Source organism: Blennius ocellaris (genome assembly GCF_963422515.1).
Source record: "Blennius ocellaris genome assembly, chromosome: 5".
Classification (NCBI taxonomy): Eukaryota; Metazoa; Chordata; class Actinopteri; order Blenniiformes; family Blenniidae; genus Blennius; species Blennius ocellaris.
The window spans coordinates 26,245,357-26,263,802 of NC_137654.1; the positions used below are offsets into that span (position 1 = coordinate 26,245,357).

Consider the following 18,446-nt stretch of genomic DNA (forward strand, 5'->3'; position numbering starts at 1 on the left):
TTCTCCTACTCTTGATGCTTTGGCAGAACGTAATTCAGTCTGCCTCACTTGTATCATTCTCATTAATATTAAAGATTCTCCAAATTCTCACATTGCTCATCCTCTTGTCTACCTGTGGGCGACATTGGTGACGGATGGCTTCACATAATACTCGCTGGATTGTATCGAGGATCTTTAACAGGTGCAAGTAGCCGGTGCAGTATTGGACCGATACCCGATACTTACATTGGTATCGGTGCATCCGAGGGGTATTATGAGGATATTCTTTACTAAACAAGGCCGGTTGTTTTTCAATCATATGGCTCCACCAGTGAAGCAGTGAGAGTGAGGGGAATTATAAAGTGTGTATTTGTTTTTTTATTCTTGGTCCTATTTTTCTTTCTTCAGAGCTTGTTTGATGTTACATCTAAAAAAGAGGCAAAGCGAGTGAAAAAAAATGGAAAAGCGATATTGGGTGAGGAGATTAAAAAAAATAGGAGCAAGGCAGAGCTGTGGTGTGGAAAAGAAAGGAGTATACTCTGACATGATAGAGGTGGAAATAGGTCGCTCGGTGGTGGGTTGGATCGTGTGTGTGCATGCTTGTATGGTTTAAAGAGATAACTGTGTGTGTGTGAGAGAGAGAGAGAGAGAGAGAGAGAGAGAGAGAACAGTGCGGGGAGAAGGAGTGCACACCCACCTTGGTGGTCTTGACTTTGTTGCCTGTGCTGCAGCTCCATCCTGTGAGGTCTGGGAGAACCTTGCACTCCTCACCTTCCATACAAGGCTGCATCTGACACCACCACTTCTGGGCTACGATGGAGGCTGGAACAGGAGGGAGCGAATGTTTAGTCGGCTGGAGATGTGACCCAGTGTGTGTTGTGGGTGTGTGCTTTCGAGTGTTTTTCCAGACTGCACATTTGTGAAAAGTGACACCGAGGCTTCCTTCCAGACTTTCACACGGACAAAGGGTTTCCATAAAAGTGCGTTTCCGTCCAGTATGTGAATAATAAAAGTGTGGTACATTAAGATGATCTATGAAGAAATGGGTGCCATTAACCATCATATAGAGGCGGCGGCAGGAAGATTTCATATTTAAAATAACACCAGTCGAAGCCTCAAATGAACAGAAGCACAGAGAGCCGGTCCCAGCGGAGAGCCCTAATCTCCCCAACAAAGGTCTGATGATTTTCTCTCCCACAGTTTTTTTTTTTGTCTCCTCACTTGGCTGGAAGCATTAGTGGATGTTTAAGACACTTGCTTCGCGTAGGTCATGATTAATTCATTCGCAAAAGTCTGCTTCCACTGCACTTGGCTGCATTTCGCTTTTGTCAATACACCAGTTTGACTGCTTCAGCCGTAAGAAAACCCAGGTTTTTTTGTTTTGTTTTGCATAATTAGAAAGTTCCCCTAAAAGCCGGTCGATGCAAATGCCCTGCCTTAGATAGAGTTCTTGATATGGAAAATGTAAATTTACCAGCTACATAATTGTGATGACCTCTTGGCAAAAAAGAAAAACATGAATGATTTATCATTTTTGGAACACATGCAAAGTGTGAAGCACTTTAGAGCATCTACGTCTCTCCCAGCTCTTCTCTTTCAGACCAGTGTTTCTTTTAAAAACATGTGTAAATGTACTTTAGACTTTCTCCAAACGTTTATCAAAGCGTTTACATTAATGATCAGTCATTCCCAATTTCTAACTGTAAGGTCAAGAAATTACATTTTACATTGAATTTTGCTATTTTAAACCTTTAGTAGGCAAGGTGCCGCTTGTGTAGAATTTCACAGAATTTGTGAAAAATTCCCATCACTCCTGGCTCTGCAGATGGTATGAAGACATGTGGATGTTGTGTTTTAGTCCCTATCTTTGCCAAACATCTCCTCCTCCAGGTCTGGGTAGCAGTGCAACAGATTGATGCTTTTAATTCGAAGTTCTGACAAATGGTGACACCATATTTGATCATATGCACTGCGCAGATAAAACCAGTGCTGATGACAGCAAGTCAATTTCTCACAGATGCCCAAGGCTTCTCGTAAATCATCGCTCGGGCACTTTTCTGCAGATAAGACATAAAGTATAGGAAGTATTATTAGGGTTATATAACCTTTGGCAGAAATGTATGTCAGTTTGAGAAGAAAAAGAAACGTAGGCTTTAAATCTGGAGATGTGTAGGAGTAGCTTAAACCAGCACAGAGGTCCTGACATTTATACTGAATATCGAGTATTTCAGCAAAACTACCAAAAAGTTGAATTTCCATCAGATCCTCGAAATAAAAATGCAACAACTCAAATCTTTAAAGTATAATCTGTAAGTGAAAGAATAAAAACTTTCAGTTCACAGGGTCCCTGCGTGTAATCATATCTCTGGTATTCCACAAATGCACTGACGCATTTTATACAGTTAATTTTAAACATTTTCAAACGCAAAAACGGACAAGTTTCGTTGTGTTATGGGGATCCGTTTACATGACAGCAGTGCTTGGAGTGAATGAAAATGGAACTTTTCGAAAGCGCACCGACTGCATGTCCGTGGAAACGGGGAGAAAACTAAACTTTTCTCAAATGCTCCTACTGTGAACATCAACACGCACCACAGCCATAGTAAGGAGTTTTTCTGTATATGTGAGAACGGATGGATATTTACAACAATGGCCGCCTCGATGGCGTCATGATTCCCAGTCCATATTCTTCGAGAAATTAGTAGTTTTACAGTTGGGAATCATCGAATCACAATCAATTTTCATTGTCTGTCCATTGTGTACTCAACATTGTTGATGTTTATACCATATCATTCTCTATACATGTGTGTATAGTTTTAATACAAAAACAACCAACAGCACCCTCTAGTGGCCCAAGGCAAAAATCATTCTCAGCATTTCTAGCGTTTCTGTGAAAACGGACATCATTTCCAAAACGTTGACGTGTCGACACAAAACTTTTCTGAAACAAAAATGCAAAAATGGTTTGTTTTCACTTGAAAAGTTGTCGTGTAAACGGGGCCTTGATCACAAGCTTTGGTAAATGAGACTCTGGTGACTTTTTGACCTTGTTTCGACCAAATTGTGTAATTTTTTTGTTTTTGTTTTCACCTGAAAAGTTGTCGTGTAAACGGGGCCTTGATCACAAGCTTTGATAAATGAGACTGGTGACTTTTTGACCTTGTTTCGACCAAATTGTGCAATTGATCTGAAGCATTTCTTTTTTTTTGTATAAAAACATTGTATAATCTGAATACTAGGCTCAATGTAATTAAACTTGTATATTGACATGATTACTGATTACCTTTCAGCACACCCAAAAATAAAAGTTAAGCTCTGTTTAGAGATTTTTTTATCTTTTAAAGAAATGCAGAGTTTTATTATACGTGTGGGTTTTGTGAGCACTGGAGTCGTGAGAATTTAATAAGCACGTAACAGATCGTTTATATTTTCAATTCAGGAAGGGCAAGATACGCTAGAGACGGCTGCGGATGTTGCAAACTTTCAGGATTTGTGGAACACATAAAATGAGATTAAAAGGAAAAAGAAATGTAATGATGAAAAGTCTTTGGCAAACATCACAGAGGAAATAGACTCATGACGAACAAGAAGGCGATTAAATATCAAAGAAAAAAGTTGGGAGGGAGAAAAAAAAAGGAACTGTTGCCACCGTGAAAGCTGAGTGGATTTGTGGACGTATAAAAAAAGTCTTTCCTTCAATTGTCACTGTGAAGTCGGGGCGCTTGCAGCAGTCAGTTAGCAGGTAGTTAGAGGCTCAGCATGTCAGTATTAAAGAAAGTGTCACTCTCGGTTCTTAACTCAACGCAGTCATCATTGACATTACCCCTCTGGGATTAGCGATACTTTCTGAGAGGCAATTTTCTTAAACAGTCCAACTTTGCAACACTGAGAAAGCTGTCCTGTGCAGCTGGATGTTGCACATAGTTTCCATCATCACAACTAGAACACAGAACATCAAGTCCTCTTTCATTGCACTGCTGGTGGGGGAGTCCTGAGACTTTCACTAGAACTTGCATGGCATTTGTTCCTCGGCTGTTTGGATAGTTTAAGTTACAACAGGGGCAAATGTTGTGGCATCAACTCGGACTGTTTTTCTCCCGAAGTGCTTCTCTTTCAACAAGTAAAGCAGTTTAAACTTGATCTAATAAATGGTTGCACATTCAGAAACTAACATAAAATTGATTATTTTATATTTTGCACCCTCTGTCTCTTCCAACGTTCCTTATCTGTCTCTATGGAAACGGGGGGGATCCACTCACTGTGGACACGAGGGAACGCAGAACTTTTCAAAAATGCTACGACTCCGCCTCTGTAGAAACGAGGAAATCTGTACCTTTCTGAAACATTGCTGCCTGGGGTTCAATTTGCTTGGATTTTCCTCCAAATCCACATTTTATTTGCTCGTGGAGGCTCAGTGCTTCATTCAATCACTGCACATTGAGCTCAAGCAGATCCATGCAGAAGCGATACTGTTTCTGGCAATTATTCTTGCGCAAACAGAGTCTAAAGCAGACAAAAAAAAAGCTAATTTAAACGCTCCTGTTTGCACATTATGTCACTCGTGCTTGTTTCCTTAGCAAATCACCCACCAGAAGAATCAATTGAAAGTGCATCTATTTGCTAAGATCCTGCAAATATTTTACATGTTTTAAGCAGGCTCCAGATTGTTCATAGCTGTGATTGTGAGCCGTATGTGTGTGACTGACTGTATTTATTTGTGTTGGTGATGGACTCGTTATATATACAGGATGTGTCCTGCCCTTTGCCAGATGTCTGCTGGAGATAGAAGTCTGCTCTCCTGACCCGAGCCTGCATGAAGCAGGCATAGAAGATGACTAGATGGATGGATGTTCTCACACAGAACAATCCGGACACAAGGCAGCCGGGAAACACAAACACAGCCTTATAGATTGCAGATCTGTGATTTTTATCACGCAGAGATTGGCAGGCGGAGATTTTTCAGTATGTCTGAGATGGAAAATACTGGCAAACAAAATTCATTCATGTTTTAAAGCTCAGAAACATTTGGTCCTAAAAGAAATCTACTCTTCATCTGGTGCCAACACAGAAGCTCTAGAAAAGCTTTCAGCAGATTATCATATTTACTATCTGGGATCTTGGAATCTTTCCGTACATCTTTTTTTTTTTTTTTTTTTTTTAACCACAACCAGTGGTTGATTCAGAAAAAGACCAAGAATTTCTCATTTAATTTTTTTCTGCTTGTTGGAAAATCTTCTCTCAGGGAAATTGAGCATCTGCACGATTCAATTCTGACAAATCTATCGAAGGTAAGATGGATTCACTTCAAGTGTCAGATATCTTTCTACGAGATTCAGCATGAGGTGTTTGGGTTTGATTGTGGACTTAAAAATGAAGTAATATACTTTTAATCAAGGTCTGATCAGCAAAAGAAGTTAGACAAATTTGGAATAAGAGATCAAACAGCTACAATATTTGAGTGCTTAAAAAAAAAGGCTAATGATTTGCCCTGAAGGTTTCATGCAATTTAACTCATCAGCGCTGGGCTGGTATTTGAGGGCATGTCTTGTCAGAGCCCTGCCTACCAGAGAGGTCTGATGCCAAATTTAATATAAAACCTTTTTTTAACTAGTTTTCATTTCATACAAGTTTTGTTACAGCAGGTACGTTTTTAATGAGAAACCTGAAAGTGCCTTCCCATTTCTCTACATCAAGTCCAACAGACAGTGACACACATTGACATCCACCTTCACAGATATTGGTAATTTATGGTCAACAGTTAAACTCACATGCATGTTTTTGGACTGTGAGTACCGGTAGAAACCCGGGAGAACCTGCAAACACCCCACAGAAAGGCCCGTCCAATAACTGAATCCACGACCTTCTCTCAATGAGACCAGAGTGCAAAAATAATAATATAAAACTCAGTGAAGTACAGGATATGCCGAGGATCTCAATGGGATCCAGAGTTGATCAAATATATGCTTAATAAAATGTTTCTGTAGCTTTTCCGTGTGAGTTTGAGTACCAGCTGCCACATTTCTAAATCGTTTATGTGCATACGACAACCCCCAAGGCATTGCATGCCGCAGTAATTCATTTGTTGAGATGCAGCATTTTACTCTTTCTGCCCTGAGCAGTTCAGATTTTTGTATCGCATAGCTTTTTAAGTTCATTTGACTTTGATCATTTAAATATTGTTTATTTGGATTGTGTTTCCACTGTGAAATTAAGCTGTTCATCAAAATTGTCTTCAGAATTTATGAAAATAGTAGTCTATAATGATCAAAAGCTGTGTTTAAGATAAATCTGGGATCTGTTTGAGAAAAATCACGTTTTAATTCAGGAAGCACTGGCCTTGGTAGACACAGTTCAAACCAGTGAGTCGTTGTACTTGCTTGCATATTGTGAGTAAAGTTACTTTTCTGAGTGCCGGATGCTCAGTTGCACTGAGAACGGGCTGTTATCAAACCTTACTGATGTTGACTCACTGAAACTGGAATTTTTAGCAACAGATGTTGGTTGTGATGTTTTCAATCTTTATATCGGTTTCCATCCCGGCTGACCCAGTGCAGCTTCAGAAAATATCTTTAAAATAGAGGGGGTTTTTTTTGTTAAAAAAAAAAAAAAGATCTTTTGTACCTGAGCCTCACAAACGTACACTAGGTTTTGCAATCCTTTTGAAAAGCTTTCTGTTGGTCACAGGCAGTATCAGAGCAGTCATCACAGTTTGAGCGTAACGGAGACTCTTGCTCATTACTTGCCTTCTTCTATACGGTTCACTTCTTCCTTTTGTTACCCAACAGTCGCTGGGATGCTGCTAATGCAGTGTAAATGTCAGGGAACAAGGTACACGGGAGATGAATATTTCCCCCATAGTCTGAAGAGTTGAACTTTGTTATCATATCAGGAAAACTGTAAAGAGAGCCAACCGTGAAAAATAAAAACCCCATAAGAGCCTTTTATAGCATTGCGTCAGCCAATGGGAACCTGCACATATGCAACAAGCGCACGTACCATCAACACAGGAGGGCATCGCTTGAGTGGTGCCAGCAACCTGTCCAGGGAAGCAGGAGCATTTGACGGTCTGAGATCTCTCCTCGATCTTGTTCTTATTGCAGCAGCGATGGGCGGCGATCACCTCACATGTTCCTGCCTTCACATGCACTGTGGAAAGAAAGAGAGACACGGACCGCGTTGATTATACAGTGGTTTTGTCTTGTTCATCAAAACATGAGCTGCAGTCACTTGTGTTTTTGAATCAACAGAAAATCCCAAAAAAGTATTAGCATTTTTTTAAAATTTTAATTCTCGAAGTCGATTTTCTTGTGTGATTGTGAGTGTAGTGTGTTTTAGCTGAGAAAACAAGATGCTGTAAGATGCATCTTGTACATTTGTCATCATTTTCTGACGTTTTGAAAATCCAAAAAACAAAATGAATCATCGACATGCGATCAAGGACAGCACTTACTTTTCAAACCATAGGAAACCAAAAGAAAATTACTATTTTAATCACCATTTTTGTCTTTGTTAATTTTTATATTCCTGGTTCTTAAATGTATTAATTTGCAGTACAGGCATCCTCTGGTATAATAGACTAGTATAATCTGGTTGTCTACTATCAATTTTCCAATACCATAATAACAATAACATAAAAAAACACATTTTGTATGAATGAATTTCTTCCTTTTTTCAAACCAAACAAATTTTATAGTTACGGAGGAAACAAAATAGCTAAAAGGCAATAATAATAAAATCATTTTTGAAGCCTTAATGTTAAAAAAAAACATCCAATACAAAGATAGATAAACTATTTTAATGTGATAAGTTCCATTTCAGACTTATAAATTGCAGATTTATGATACTTTTCCAATTAAACCATTCTTCTTTTGAGCTCACTGATGAGGACGTCAGCTCACTGTGTGCCTGATCCAAAAACAAACACCGTTTTTAGTGAATTATGCTCTAAATAACCAATCAAGGTTTCAATGTTGACGGAATCAATGTCGGCAAGAAATAGCAGCACTGACACGAATCACTGAATGAAGCTAACAGAGGATTTGGCTGTTATTAGACAACCGTGAGCAATAAACAGTTATCGTATGCATTTAAATTGATCTTATTAGTCTTTCAACACGGATGTGTGTGCAAACAAAGCCATGCAAGTTAACATAAATAAAATAAATAAACAAACACGCTGTCTTTGCTCTCAGGCGCTCATACAGATACCAAAAATGTAACACGTCTGGAAATCCTAATTTCCTCTGCATATCTCATGAGCAGCAGCTTCTATTTCTGATTGCAGGATATGTCGGGAAACTATACAGTATGTTTGGGAGAAAGCGGCTCCACAGATAGCGAGGAAGCGGCGGTGTTTGACGTCGAGGGCTTGTTTGTTCTGGGGTTGCACTTCTTTTGGCTGCAGCACTAATGAATGGCAGACATCGAAGGGCCCTTCACTCCCTCTATAGCTACCACTCTGTGTGCAAATTTATACGTGCACTTTTCAATCAGGCAGCCGTGTGGTTAATTAACAGCAAGTCCACCCCGAGCACAGAAGTCTCTTGAGTCAGCCGAGGGAAAGGGAACAAAGAAATCCCTTTACATTTGAAGGTTTGTGATGTAGAGACATGGCTCCTTTCATAGCAGCCTTTCATCAAATACATGAAAATGTCAAGGACAAATAATAAGCTTTGTCAGTAACTCTGTATGTGTTTGTGTGTTTGTGTGTACATACAGTAAGCAGTGTTTACCATCTGGTGCACAGGTGTACTTCACTTTGCATGTAGCAGTGCTTATGTGTACCATTACATGTAGGCCACACGTGCAGTCCATTGTATGTGAAAGTCAGAGTCTGCCATGTGTGCCATTTGGCTTTTCAGACATTTGTTGGAAGTTACTGTTATTTCCATTACAAAGCGTCCGCCCGCAACCCAACAAAAGGCACATAGTGCATGGCAATGAAAACTAAAGCAGAAAACAGTGACTCTGCTCTGTCTTAAAGAGTATTTAAAAGCGAGGCGCGCTGAACTGAAAGACCCCGTGTGAATACATTAAGCAGACTTACAAAGAATTTTTTTTTTTTAAGTTCTTAATTTGCGCTGTTAATGAGGGAAGAAAAAAAAAGACAAAGCGGCAATCCGGCAAAGCCCAGAGCAATTAATATCTCTATGTAAAGCACAGTGATATCTCAGCGAGCGTGTGCGTGTGCTTGTGTGTGTGTGTGTGTGTGTGTGTGTGTGTGTGTGTGTGTGTGTGTGTGTGTGTGTGTGTGTGTGTGTGTGTGTGTGTGTGTGTGTGTGTGTGTGTGTGTGTGTCACTCAATCCCTCTTTCTGACTCTCCCTCTTTGTTCCACTGCTCGTGAGGCCAGAGGATAGTGATACAGGCTGATTGATCTGTCCATCTGGCTGTCCATCAAACCAACACTTTGATCCGCGAAACGATGTCCCGGTGGCTCCAGAACAGATTGAAATAAAAAAGAAACTTTCCACATGCAAGAAATTTATAGTAGTTTAAAAAAAAAAAGAAGTATCGCGTCCCGCTATTTCCACCAGATCACTTGTTGTAGATGTTCAGTTTTAACACCCTCGGGTCAAAACATTGAATTACTTACAGCACCGTGCTTACTGGCGACAGTGCTGACAAATTAACGGACGTTATTGTTCTACGGAGGACAAAGCTCACAGACCGTGGCGACCCCTTCACCTTTCCCTCTGTTGTTACTCTCAGATCACCACAGGGTTACAGTCCATTTTGGTCATGACACAATCTTCACTCAATCCCTGACCACAGATTGCATCACGTTTGGTCGACAGGACATCGGTGTTCACATCATCCAGTAATGGCATAGCTTGTCCTGGTCCATTTATTTCTCTCTCTCTCTCTCTCTCTCTCTCTCTCTCTCTCTCTCTCTCTCTCTCTCTCTCTCTCTCTCTCTACAGCAGGTTCTGATAAACTACACCTAACACCACTGCCTGTTGTGTATGTTGATCAAAAAGGTGAATTGCAATTTTTTTAAGTGATTTTTTTAAAAACTTTATTTATACAAGTAATCTAGTTGAGATTAAAAAAAAATTTAAGTGATGCACATAACAGTAAACAGTACATCAATTGACAGACAGATTAGAATAAAGTACAAGGACGTGTATAAGAAGGTGCGGTGGTATGATGTTTGAAGTATTCAGTATTAAAAAAAGATATTAATAACAATAATATTCTCCTTTAGATGTTGTGAGAAATTTGTCAGTCTCACAATGAAATCACTTGGGAATTAAATTGAACTTTGTGAGTTTGGCTTGGAGATGAGTTTAGGTTGGTGGTGTCGCTTGCGAATTGTATTTTTAAGTGACATGCGTCCAAAAACATTCACATTGCTTCACTTTTTCTACACTTTATTTGAAAATTAAATAAATCTTTTGACAAAATTCTCCACACAATGGTGCATAATGAGAAAGGATTAAAGTATTTTTTTTTTTATGTATGTTTGCAAATAAATCAAAAATGTAAAAAGAAATCACACGCACACAAGTATTCACAGCCTTTGCAATGAAGTCCTTAACTGATCTCAGGTGCTTCTTGTTTCCACTAATCATCCCAGAGGCGTTTCAACAGTTTCATTGGAGTTCACCGGTGGTTGGATTCAGTTGATTGGATGATTTGGAAAGCCGCACACCGTCTATATAAAGCTCCACATCTGACGGTGTATGTCAGAGCAAAGGGTTGGGTTGGTGAACTGGCTGTAGATGTCTGACAAAAAAAAAATATATTGGTGAAGGGTCCAAATAAATTTCTGCTGCTGAGAAGGTCTCAGCGAGCACAGTGACCTTCATTATCTGTAAAGGGAAGAAGAGCTGGCCAGACTGAGTGGCCAGGAAAGAAGGGATTTAGTCAAGAAGTCGATGGTCACTCTGTCAGAGGTCCAGTGTTCCTCTTTGGAGGAGAACGTTCAAGAATCCAATGGAACGTCTCTGAATTGACCTGAAAATAACTGCACTGATTGCATCCACTCTGACAGTGTCAGATGGGTCTCGTGGCATTGCATTCAAAAAGACTAACTTTTTAACTTCTGTCCAACAACACAGTACAACAGTATTGAGCAAAGGCTGTGAATATGGGATTGATTTGTCATAAATTTGCAATCATTCTCCTAAAATGTCATGTCATTCCAAGGTGTTCTACTGAATTGTATTGGGCACACTTAAGAAAAAAACAAAATATATATGTTTATTGGAGGTAAAAAAAAAAAGGAATGTCTCCTCTGGTCCATCCCTTGTTGTTTACCCGTGGATGCCGAAATAATCACATTGAATCTCATAATTCTGACTATATAGGGTTGCTTATGGACATCTTATTTTTACACAGGATTTCCTTGTTTAATAATAATCCATTTTATAAGCGCCCCGGTATCTGTGCCTTCGTCCCTCATGTGCCGTAAGAAGTCAGTGAAGAGCGACGGGGAGCTGCAGTGTCTCTTCAAAATCCTGATGCTGATGAAAACTACACTGTTTATGAGCTGAAGTATCATTTCACCAGTTCATCAAACTGCCTGCAATGCATTTTGTAGAAGCAGTGACATGCCCTAGATGTGAATGGACCAGAGGAGACAGATGTTTCCCGTTTGAATAAAAAAAAAAAAAAAACTTTTCTGTGGGGAAAAATAATCTTGACTTTGATTTTTGACTTTTCTGAAGTGCATGAAGTTTTTTTTTCTTTTTTCCCCCCTTTTCTTTTAACCTCTGAATGTTTTTTCCTTCAGTGACCTAATACTCTTCCATGGTTTTCTGTGTAGAATTCTGAAGGGAAAAAATGAAATGAATCCATATTGCAATAATGTTGTAATGTAACAAAAGTGAAGCACCGTGAACAGAGATCGCTATTTGACCAAGGAATATAAAAAGCAATGCAATGTTGAGCCCCTCCAGGGTTCAACCAAGCAGAAGGACCCTGGGTGGGTTCAAAAACCATCATCGCCATTCCCCCGCTCGACAACCCAGGGCAAGGTATGCGGTCAGCTTTAGGCCCCGTCTGAGCCAAAACAATCTTTTCGCTCCGACATTTTCAAAAAGAATTGTGTCCACACGTCACTATGAACCCAGCTCAACACGATACTTAAGGGCGTGTAGTACATATGCCAGGCCTTTAGGGGCCCTGTGACTCATCAAATACACCATCGCAGAAGAAGACACAGAACATGGAAATATAGAAGTTGACGCCTGTTCATAGACTTCTATATAAGCCTGAGTTATGTAGGTCTATGCTCCTGCTCCACCTGGCGCTCAAGATATCCAACCTTATTAAACAACCTGGAGCATGTTGCCCCCGAATGTTGTGGTTATTGAGGACGCGTTGTTTGAAAAGGCCAAAACACCCCCTGAGTCAAAGATACACTACTGATGATGTGTCTCGAAATGTACATCCTTCCCATATCTGAGATGCAGCCCCCATGCCACTCTCTAACCGTTTCACTTGGTCCACCCCCCAACAGTCCAAGAACACTACTCTAGATTAACGAGTAACTGAATTGCCAGTCGAACTGTGAGTGTTGTGATCCTAAAGTTGGATCAAACCGTACGAAAAGGTCATAATGGTTGTTGAATTTTAAATCATTGCAGTCCTGTAAGTGTCTGAGGTGGTTTCCATTACACTGGCAGCCTCTCTTGGGCAGCTGCAATGCCAGTCTCAGAATGTCTTTTCATCCAATTTAGGTTTGAAAAAGAGGGATCATTTCAAAGTGACACAGTGAGACGGAATGGGATTGTTTCTTGGGAAAACATTAGATCAAACCACACTTTATTTTAATGAGCAGCCTGACAAAAACCGAAGCTGGGGCCGGAAAAGCAAAGACATCTTTCAGGGTGGGGATAACCAGGGAGGCTGGAAGAAGAGATTTCTCCACTAAAACCGATTCTTTCACACTGAGTGGATGTCAAGGATTGTTTTTTTTTTGTTTTATGTTTTTTTGTTTGGTTTTTTTTTTACCTGGGCATAGATTTTCCCCAGAATTCACATCTGAGGCGGTTTGATGCTTTGGGCAATGTTCTGCTGGAAAACATTGGATGTTATATGTGGATGTTACTATGACACGTGCCACCGAGCGAAGCATTGTTTTAGACCAGGGGTCTGCAACATGTGGCTCCACAGCCCTCCTGTAGCGGCTCCATGGACCTTCCACAAAATTATGCCAATAAGCATTTGATCTCATTTTCATTCCATTTGCAGAGGAACCACTTTTAAAAGGACTCTCAACTCTTGGCTAAAGAGGGTAGAAAATCACAAACATGAGAAACTGTTAAAGGAAAACCAAACCTAAAAAGTAATAATGATTTCTAAAAGGAACAAGAGCTTAGAAATGCCAAAAAAAAAAAAAAATCCATGCAAAACTGCTTTAAAAAAGGGCCAAAATGGTTAAAACAACTAAAATGCAATAATTGTCTGGAATGCTGAAAAAAGTCCAATACAAAACAGCTGAAAATATAATTAAATACTTGTCATCCTAAACTGTAATAGGAGGTTCATGAATGCAACACAGATAGTTTTTAAATATTTATCAAAACTATCTCTCTCTCTCAAATGTTATAAATTGTGTTAGCCTGATTTTAAAGGTTAGACATGCTCCAGTTAAATATGATTTTTTTTTTTAGGTGACCTAAAAAAAACTGCTATTTTGATAATAAAGGTTGCAGACCATGTCCACACTGTCATGATACAGCATTGTCCAAAGAAAAATGGTGGACAAAAGTTTTGAAGAACACAGAGTTTACCATATAACCAATTGTTCTCACAAACTGGGTGGAAAAGCAGCCACGGATGATCTGGATCTCCACTGTATTGGGACTCGTGCTCGCATCTTGCCTCCACAGACAAAAAACAATATTCCGATCCATGTGTTTAATTAAACGTCAACTTGCCATTTAATCATAACTGAACTTTTGTCTGCTCAGGGCTGTAAACCTAGAGAGAGGGTAAATACTTTACCCCCCCCCCCCCCCCCCCCGCCACCACCACCACCACCACCACCACCACCACAGGCCCACACGCAGCCTTCCTGGCTCATTTCTAGGCTCGGCACCTGCAGTAGTAATCGACTCAGCATTAGTGGAGTGGCTGCACACTGAGCCCAGCAGGGGAAGAAGAGTAACGAGGAGGCAGCGATGAGGTTTTTACAAGACGAATGTAAAAGTTCATTGAGGTTTGATTACAAGAATAAATGTTAATAGCTGATGGTTCTTTTCTTTCATTATGGGGACACAATATATATATAAGTGCTTAAGTTCTCTGGCGAAGTGATAATTTCGGCACTGCTTGACGCTCAGATTGTCTTGCAGATTTTATCAGTCCTCTTATTTTCTTTTATGTCTTTCTTAGTTTAAAGTGCCACTTTACTTTAGTTGATTTGGTCACTTTTAAACCATTATTGCTGACAGGTGGTTGTATTAGGTTTACAATCACTGTGTACTGTAGTTACCAAGACAACAAAACAAATACAATGGCAGCAGAACCGTAGAGCCGCTTGTTAAAATTATTTTGATTGCAGCTTCATTTATTCTACAAGCTGCAGACAGTAGTCGTCATCCTGTCTCGAGTCTGGCTATGGCTCAAACTCAATGTGTCTGATCACGTTAAAAGTTTAATTTCAAAGTGGATGTATTCATTCTCATTTTGGATGAGAAATCCACACGTTCCGTGTGCAGAATATTTTATTGAAGCTCCTGAAATGCTTTTGGTGTATACACTTCACACCCCCTTTGCGGCAACGTCGTGGAGTACTCCTTGACAAAACCTGTATTTCTAATTGCCTTTTGTAGTCGTGCATGTTCCAGCAGCAGGATGCGGTAATGTGAGGTCGAGAGGGATTTGGTTCTCGAGTCGAAAAGTAGATGGGACAAAGACGGGGAACACGGGGCATAATGTTTGCTTTTTTTTTCTTCTGCTGACAGGGAGTCTGACTTTGAGAGGAAAAAGACTGGGAGCAAGGACGAGTTCTCGTGTGTTTGAGCTTCATTCGGTAGCTGCAGCTGGATTGTGCAGCGTGGCTGTAAAAGGATTAATATACACCTGTTTCACATTCATCAGATGCTGTTCGGTAGACCGCAACCAAATCCTTTGTCATTCTCTACATGAATGAAGTGGAATAGGTTTTAGTTTTTTCAAGCACAATTGTTTTTAATGAGCACAGGACAAAAGGCCTTTTAAATACTGCATCTAACGCAGTTTGTCCCATCGCGTCTGATTTAGGCCTCGTTTATACGACAACTTTCCAAGTGAAAATGCATTATTTTTGTGTTTACGCGACAATCTTTGAGCCACACACGCAGAGAACAATACGCAATAAACAAACAATGGGAGTACATCGACATTCGTACGGGTTTTCTTCCGATATCCAATTGCAGATGTTTCCCAACTGTGCTGGTCGAAGACATGCAGATATTTTTGTTAATTACAAACATAATGATGTTTATTCAGTAGTGTGATTACCACTTTAATTAGGCCTACCACTGACAGATGTAAAACATGAGGAAATAAACGCTTTATTTTGTCAATCAATGAGTATATTTAAAGCTCGAGCTTAAACATCTTTTATACCTGACACTGCCGCTTATTTAACACACAGCAGATAGCAACCAATACCAACAACTTGGCAAAACATTTTGTACCAAAACGTCATGGAGGGAATGCTGTTAAAAGCCCCCAGCTTTGATAGACGTCCTGACCCTGCCATTCAGCCATCACCATTTGTTTTGAGTTTAAGTCACTCAGATCATTTATGTTTGCTGTTTTTCCTCCTTCTAAAGCATCTGACTGACTCTTCCGTTGCTGCCTAATACATCCCATCCGCCTGACAGTTGCCATTGTAACGAGATAACGGTGTTATTCACTGCACCTGTCAGTGGTTTTAACATTGTGTCTGATTGGTGTGCGCTCACTGTTCAGCATCTGCTCCTCAGCCTCGGTAATACAGCCGAAGGTGTCAACACTTTGAGGCTGTGGTGTGCCAAGATATTAATGATTACCAGTCTGGCAGATAGTCTGTGGCCCCCCTGCCCGACTCACTAGTAAACTGTGATAAATACTCGGCTAAATTAGATATTATTCAGCACATGATGTGCGCACGCACACACTCACAAATATACTGTAGATGTGAAATACACATATTCACCGAGAAGTTGTGCCTCTCCTAAAAAAAAAGAAGAAAGAAATGGAGGTAAATATTCAACGTTGTTGCTGTCTCCCGGGATATTAAAAATCAGGAAGGACTGTGTGTGTGTGTGTGTGCTGCTACATATTATGAAACCCATCCAAGGCACCCACCTTTCTCTTTCACACTTTCTCCATTTCTGTCTTCCTCACTCTTTCTTCTTCATGTATCTCACCTCATCCTGCCGTTCTTTCATTAATGCCCCCCCTTTCAGTCTCTCAGCCACTCCCGAGCTCCATTCCTTCTCTTCCCTTAGCTCAGCACAGTGAACTCGGCATGGTGGCAAACTATTATCCTCAATCACAGGCCCTAAATCAGCGAATTATTTACACTCTCCATAATGTGTTCTCAATCTCCCGCCCGTTCCCCTCCCTGTTGATGTGCCTCTCTAAGCCTCCTCCAATCCCTCCCCCTCTCTCTCTCTCTCTCTCCCCCTCCCTGGCACGAGGACTTGTTATCCCTGCCTCTCTTAACACAGCAGTGGCTGTTAACCCCGGTTCACGGAGGATGACGTGCAGCTGACAGACGAACAGATGGACAGATTGCTCCGACTGTAAGAACCGGGAGAAGCAGGATGTGGGTGCAATGTGCACAGTTCTGCTCATACATAGAGCCCCGAGTTGAGCTGTCCAGGTCCCAGCAGGGGGCTTCTTTTGAATGTCATTCCTACCGCTGGGGGTCTCTCTCTCTCTCTTTTTCTCGCTCAGTTACAAGATGTTAAAGCTATCAGGAAACAAATGTTGGGGCTGTATTTGATTCTGTGTACTGTATTTACATATTTCCCCGGGTTGTTGGTGCAGGAAGGAAAAAAAAAAAACTCCACTAAAGCTGTATACTGTGTCACTGTTGTGGGGAAAGAGGGAATACAAAATTTGAGAAAATCTTTATTGAATTCAGGAATAAAAAATAAAAAAAACATGGCGTGGAGGATGACTCATCAGACATTTCTCCCCTTTTGCAGTCAGAGAAAATAATGGAAAAATACAGTTGCAATTTCTACTTGGAGCTTAATAATCAATTAGCCCATAGATCTTATCTTAATATATTTCTACTTAAATGATGGCCCATGTCATAATGAGCAACTGATCACTGACTGGATGAAATGACAATAAAAGTGGTTAATTCACACTCGCCAGCTACTTGATTTGGTACACTTCGCCTGTGTAAAGTGGTTGAAGACAACGGCTTTTTTGACCAACCAATTGACATACAAGAGAGCAGCAGTATAATAGTAGTAACTCTGGATAAAAGGCAACAGACGGGGGAACAACAGCCTTAAAAATGCACGGAAAGTCAATTTTAGTTGTTCTATACATATAGAATGGAAGGGAATTGGATAAAAGATCAATAAAAAGCTACAAGAAAAAAAGAATAAATTCATTGAAACACAAAGCTATCGACCCCCTGTTTGTGCAGCACCACCTGGCACGTTCATACTGGAAAAGATCTTGCGCTCATTTTTTTGTGTTCTTTCCCCAGTGCAGTTTGAATTAACATCATCGCCAGTGGAACTCTCTTCTGCTAACTAACAGCAGCAGCCTTCAACTATGTAAATGTCCTCAAGAGTTAAGCCCTTGCCTGCTTCTGAGAATGTGCATATGTGAATTTTTGCGATGTGATTTTCTGGTCTGAACATGCATGGAGCCTATCGAGGACTCTCAGCTCCGACTTTAGCTTCTTCTCCATTGTGCCGAAATTGAAACAGACTGGGGAATATGGAAACTGACACTTTTTGTGTGTGTGTGTGTCGAGGCCCCTGCAGCAGCAGGTCTGGCATGTCTGTTGGTTGTGACGGGGTAGTTCCAGTCAAAATCGCAGCTCCTGTGACGCCGCGTCACAAATTTATCAGCCGCGACGAAGAAAACAGCTGCAACGACGAAAACAGCTGCAACGGTAATCCAGTGACATACGAAGCATTTTCATAAATGTGACTCTAAGAAAGTGATTTTATTCTGACTCAAGGCTCCATGTACACAACGTTTTCAAGTGAAAATATAAAATTGTCATTGTGTTTTGGGGAGGGGGAGGTCGGTTTACACGACAACGGTGCTTGAAGCCACTGAAAGCACAGAAGTGAAACTTTTTGAAAATGGGAACTGGGGGTGTGGGGGATCCACAACTTCCTGAAAATGCTCGAAATCAGTCTCCATGTAGACTGCAGATACACTGACAATAACAACAATGGTGACCTCCAGAGTGGCATGATTCCCAGTCCATCTTCCCTTTGTATTTGAGATTCATTCATAAAGATTCGATGCAACGCCGTCCCCTGCCAATGTCCGTGTGCTCCCA

The 18,446-nt window shown here is 40.6% G+C and overlaps 1 protein-coding gene across 1 annotated transcript in view; it reads right to left on the reverse strand.

The window, feature by feature from the left end:
* Nucleotides 1-400: 400 nt before the first annotated feature.
* LOC308130543 (chemokine-like protein TAFA-2) overlaps nt 401-18,446 on the reverse strand; it is a gene marked incomplete at both ends in the record, with an annotated part of 42,658 nt that continues 24,612 nt past the window's right edge. The window contains 3 exons of the mRNA XM_080496946.1: nt 401-406; nt 677-801; nt 6,976-7,125. Coding sequence (XP_080353072.1) covers nt 401-406; nt 677-801; nt 6,976-7,125 — 281 coding nt within the window. The remainder of the gene's footprint in view (nt 407-676; nt 802-6,975; nt 7,126-18,446) is intronic.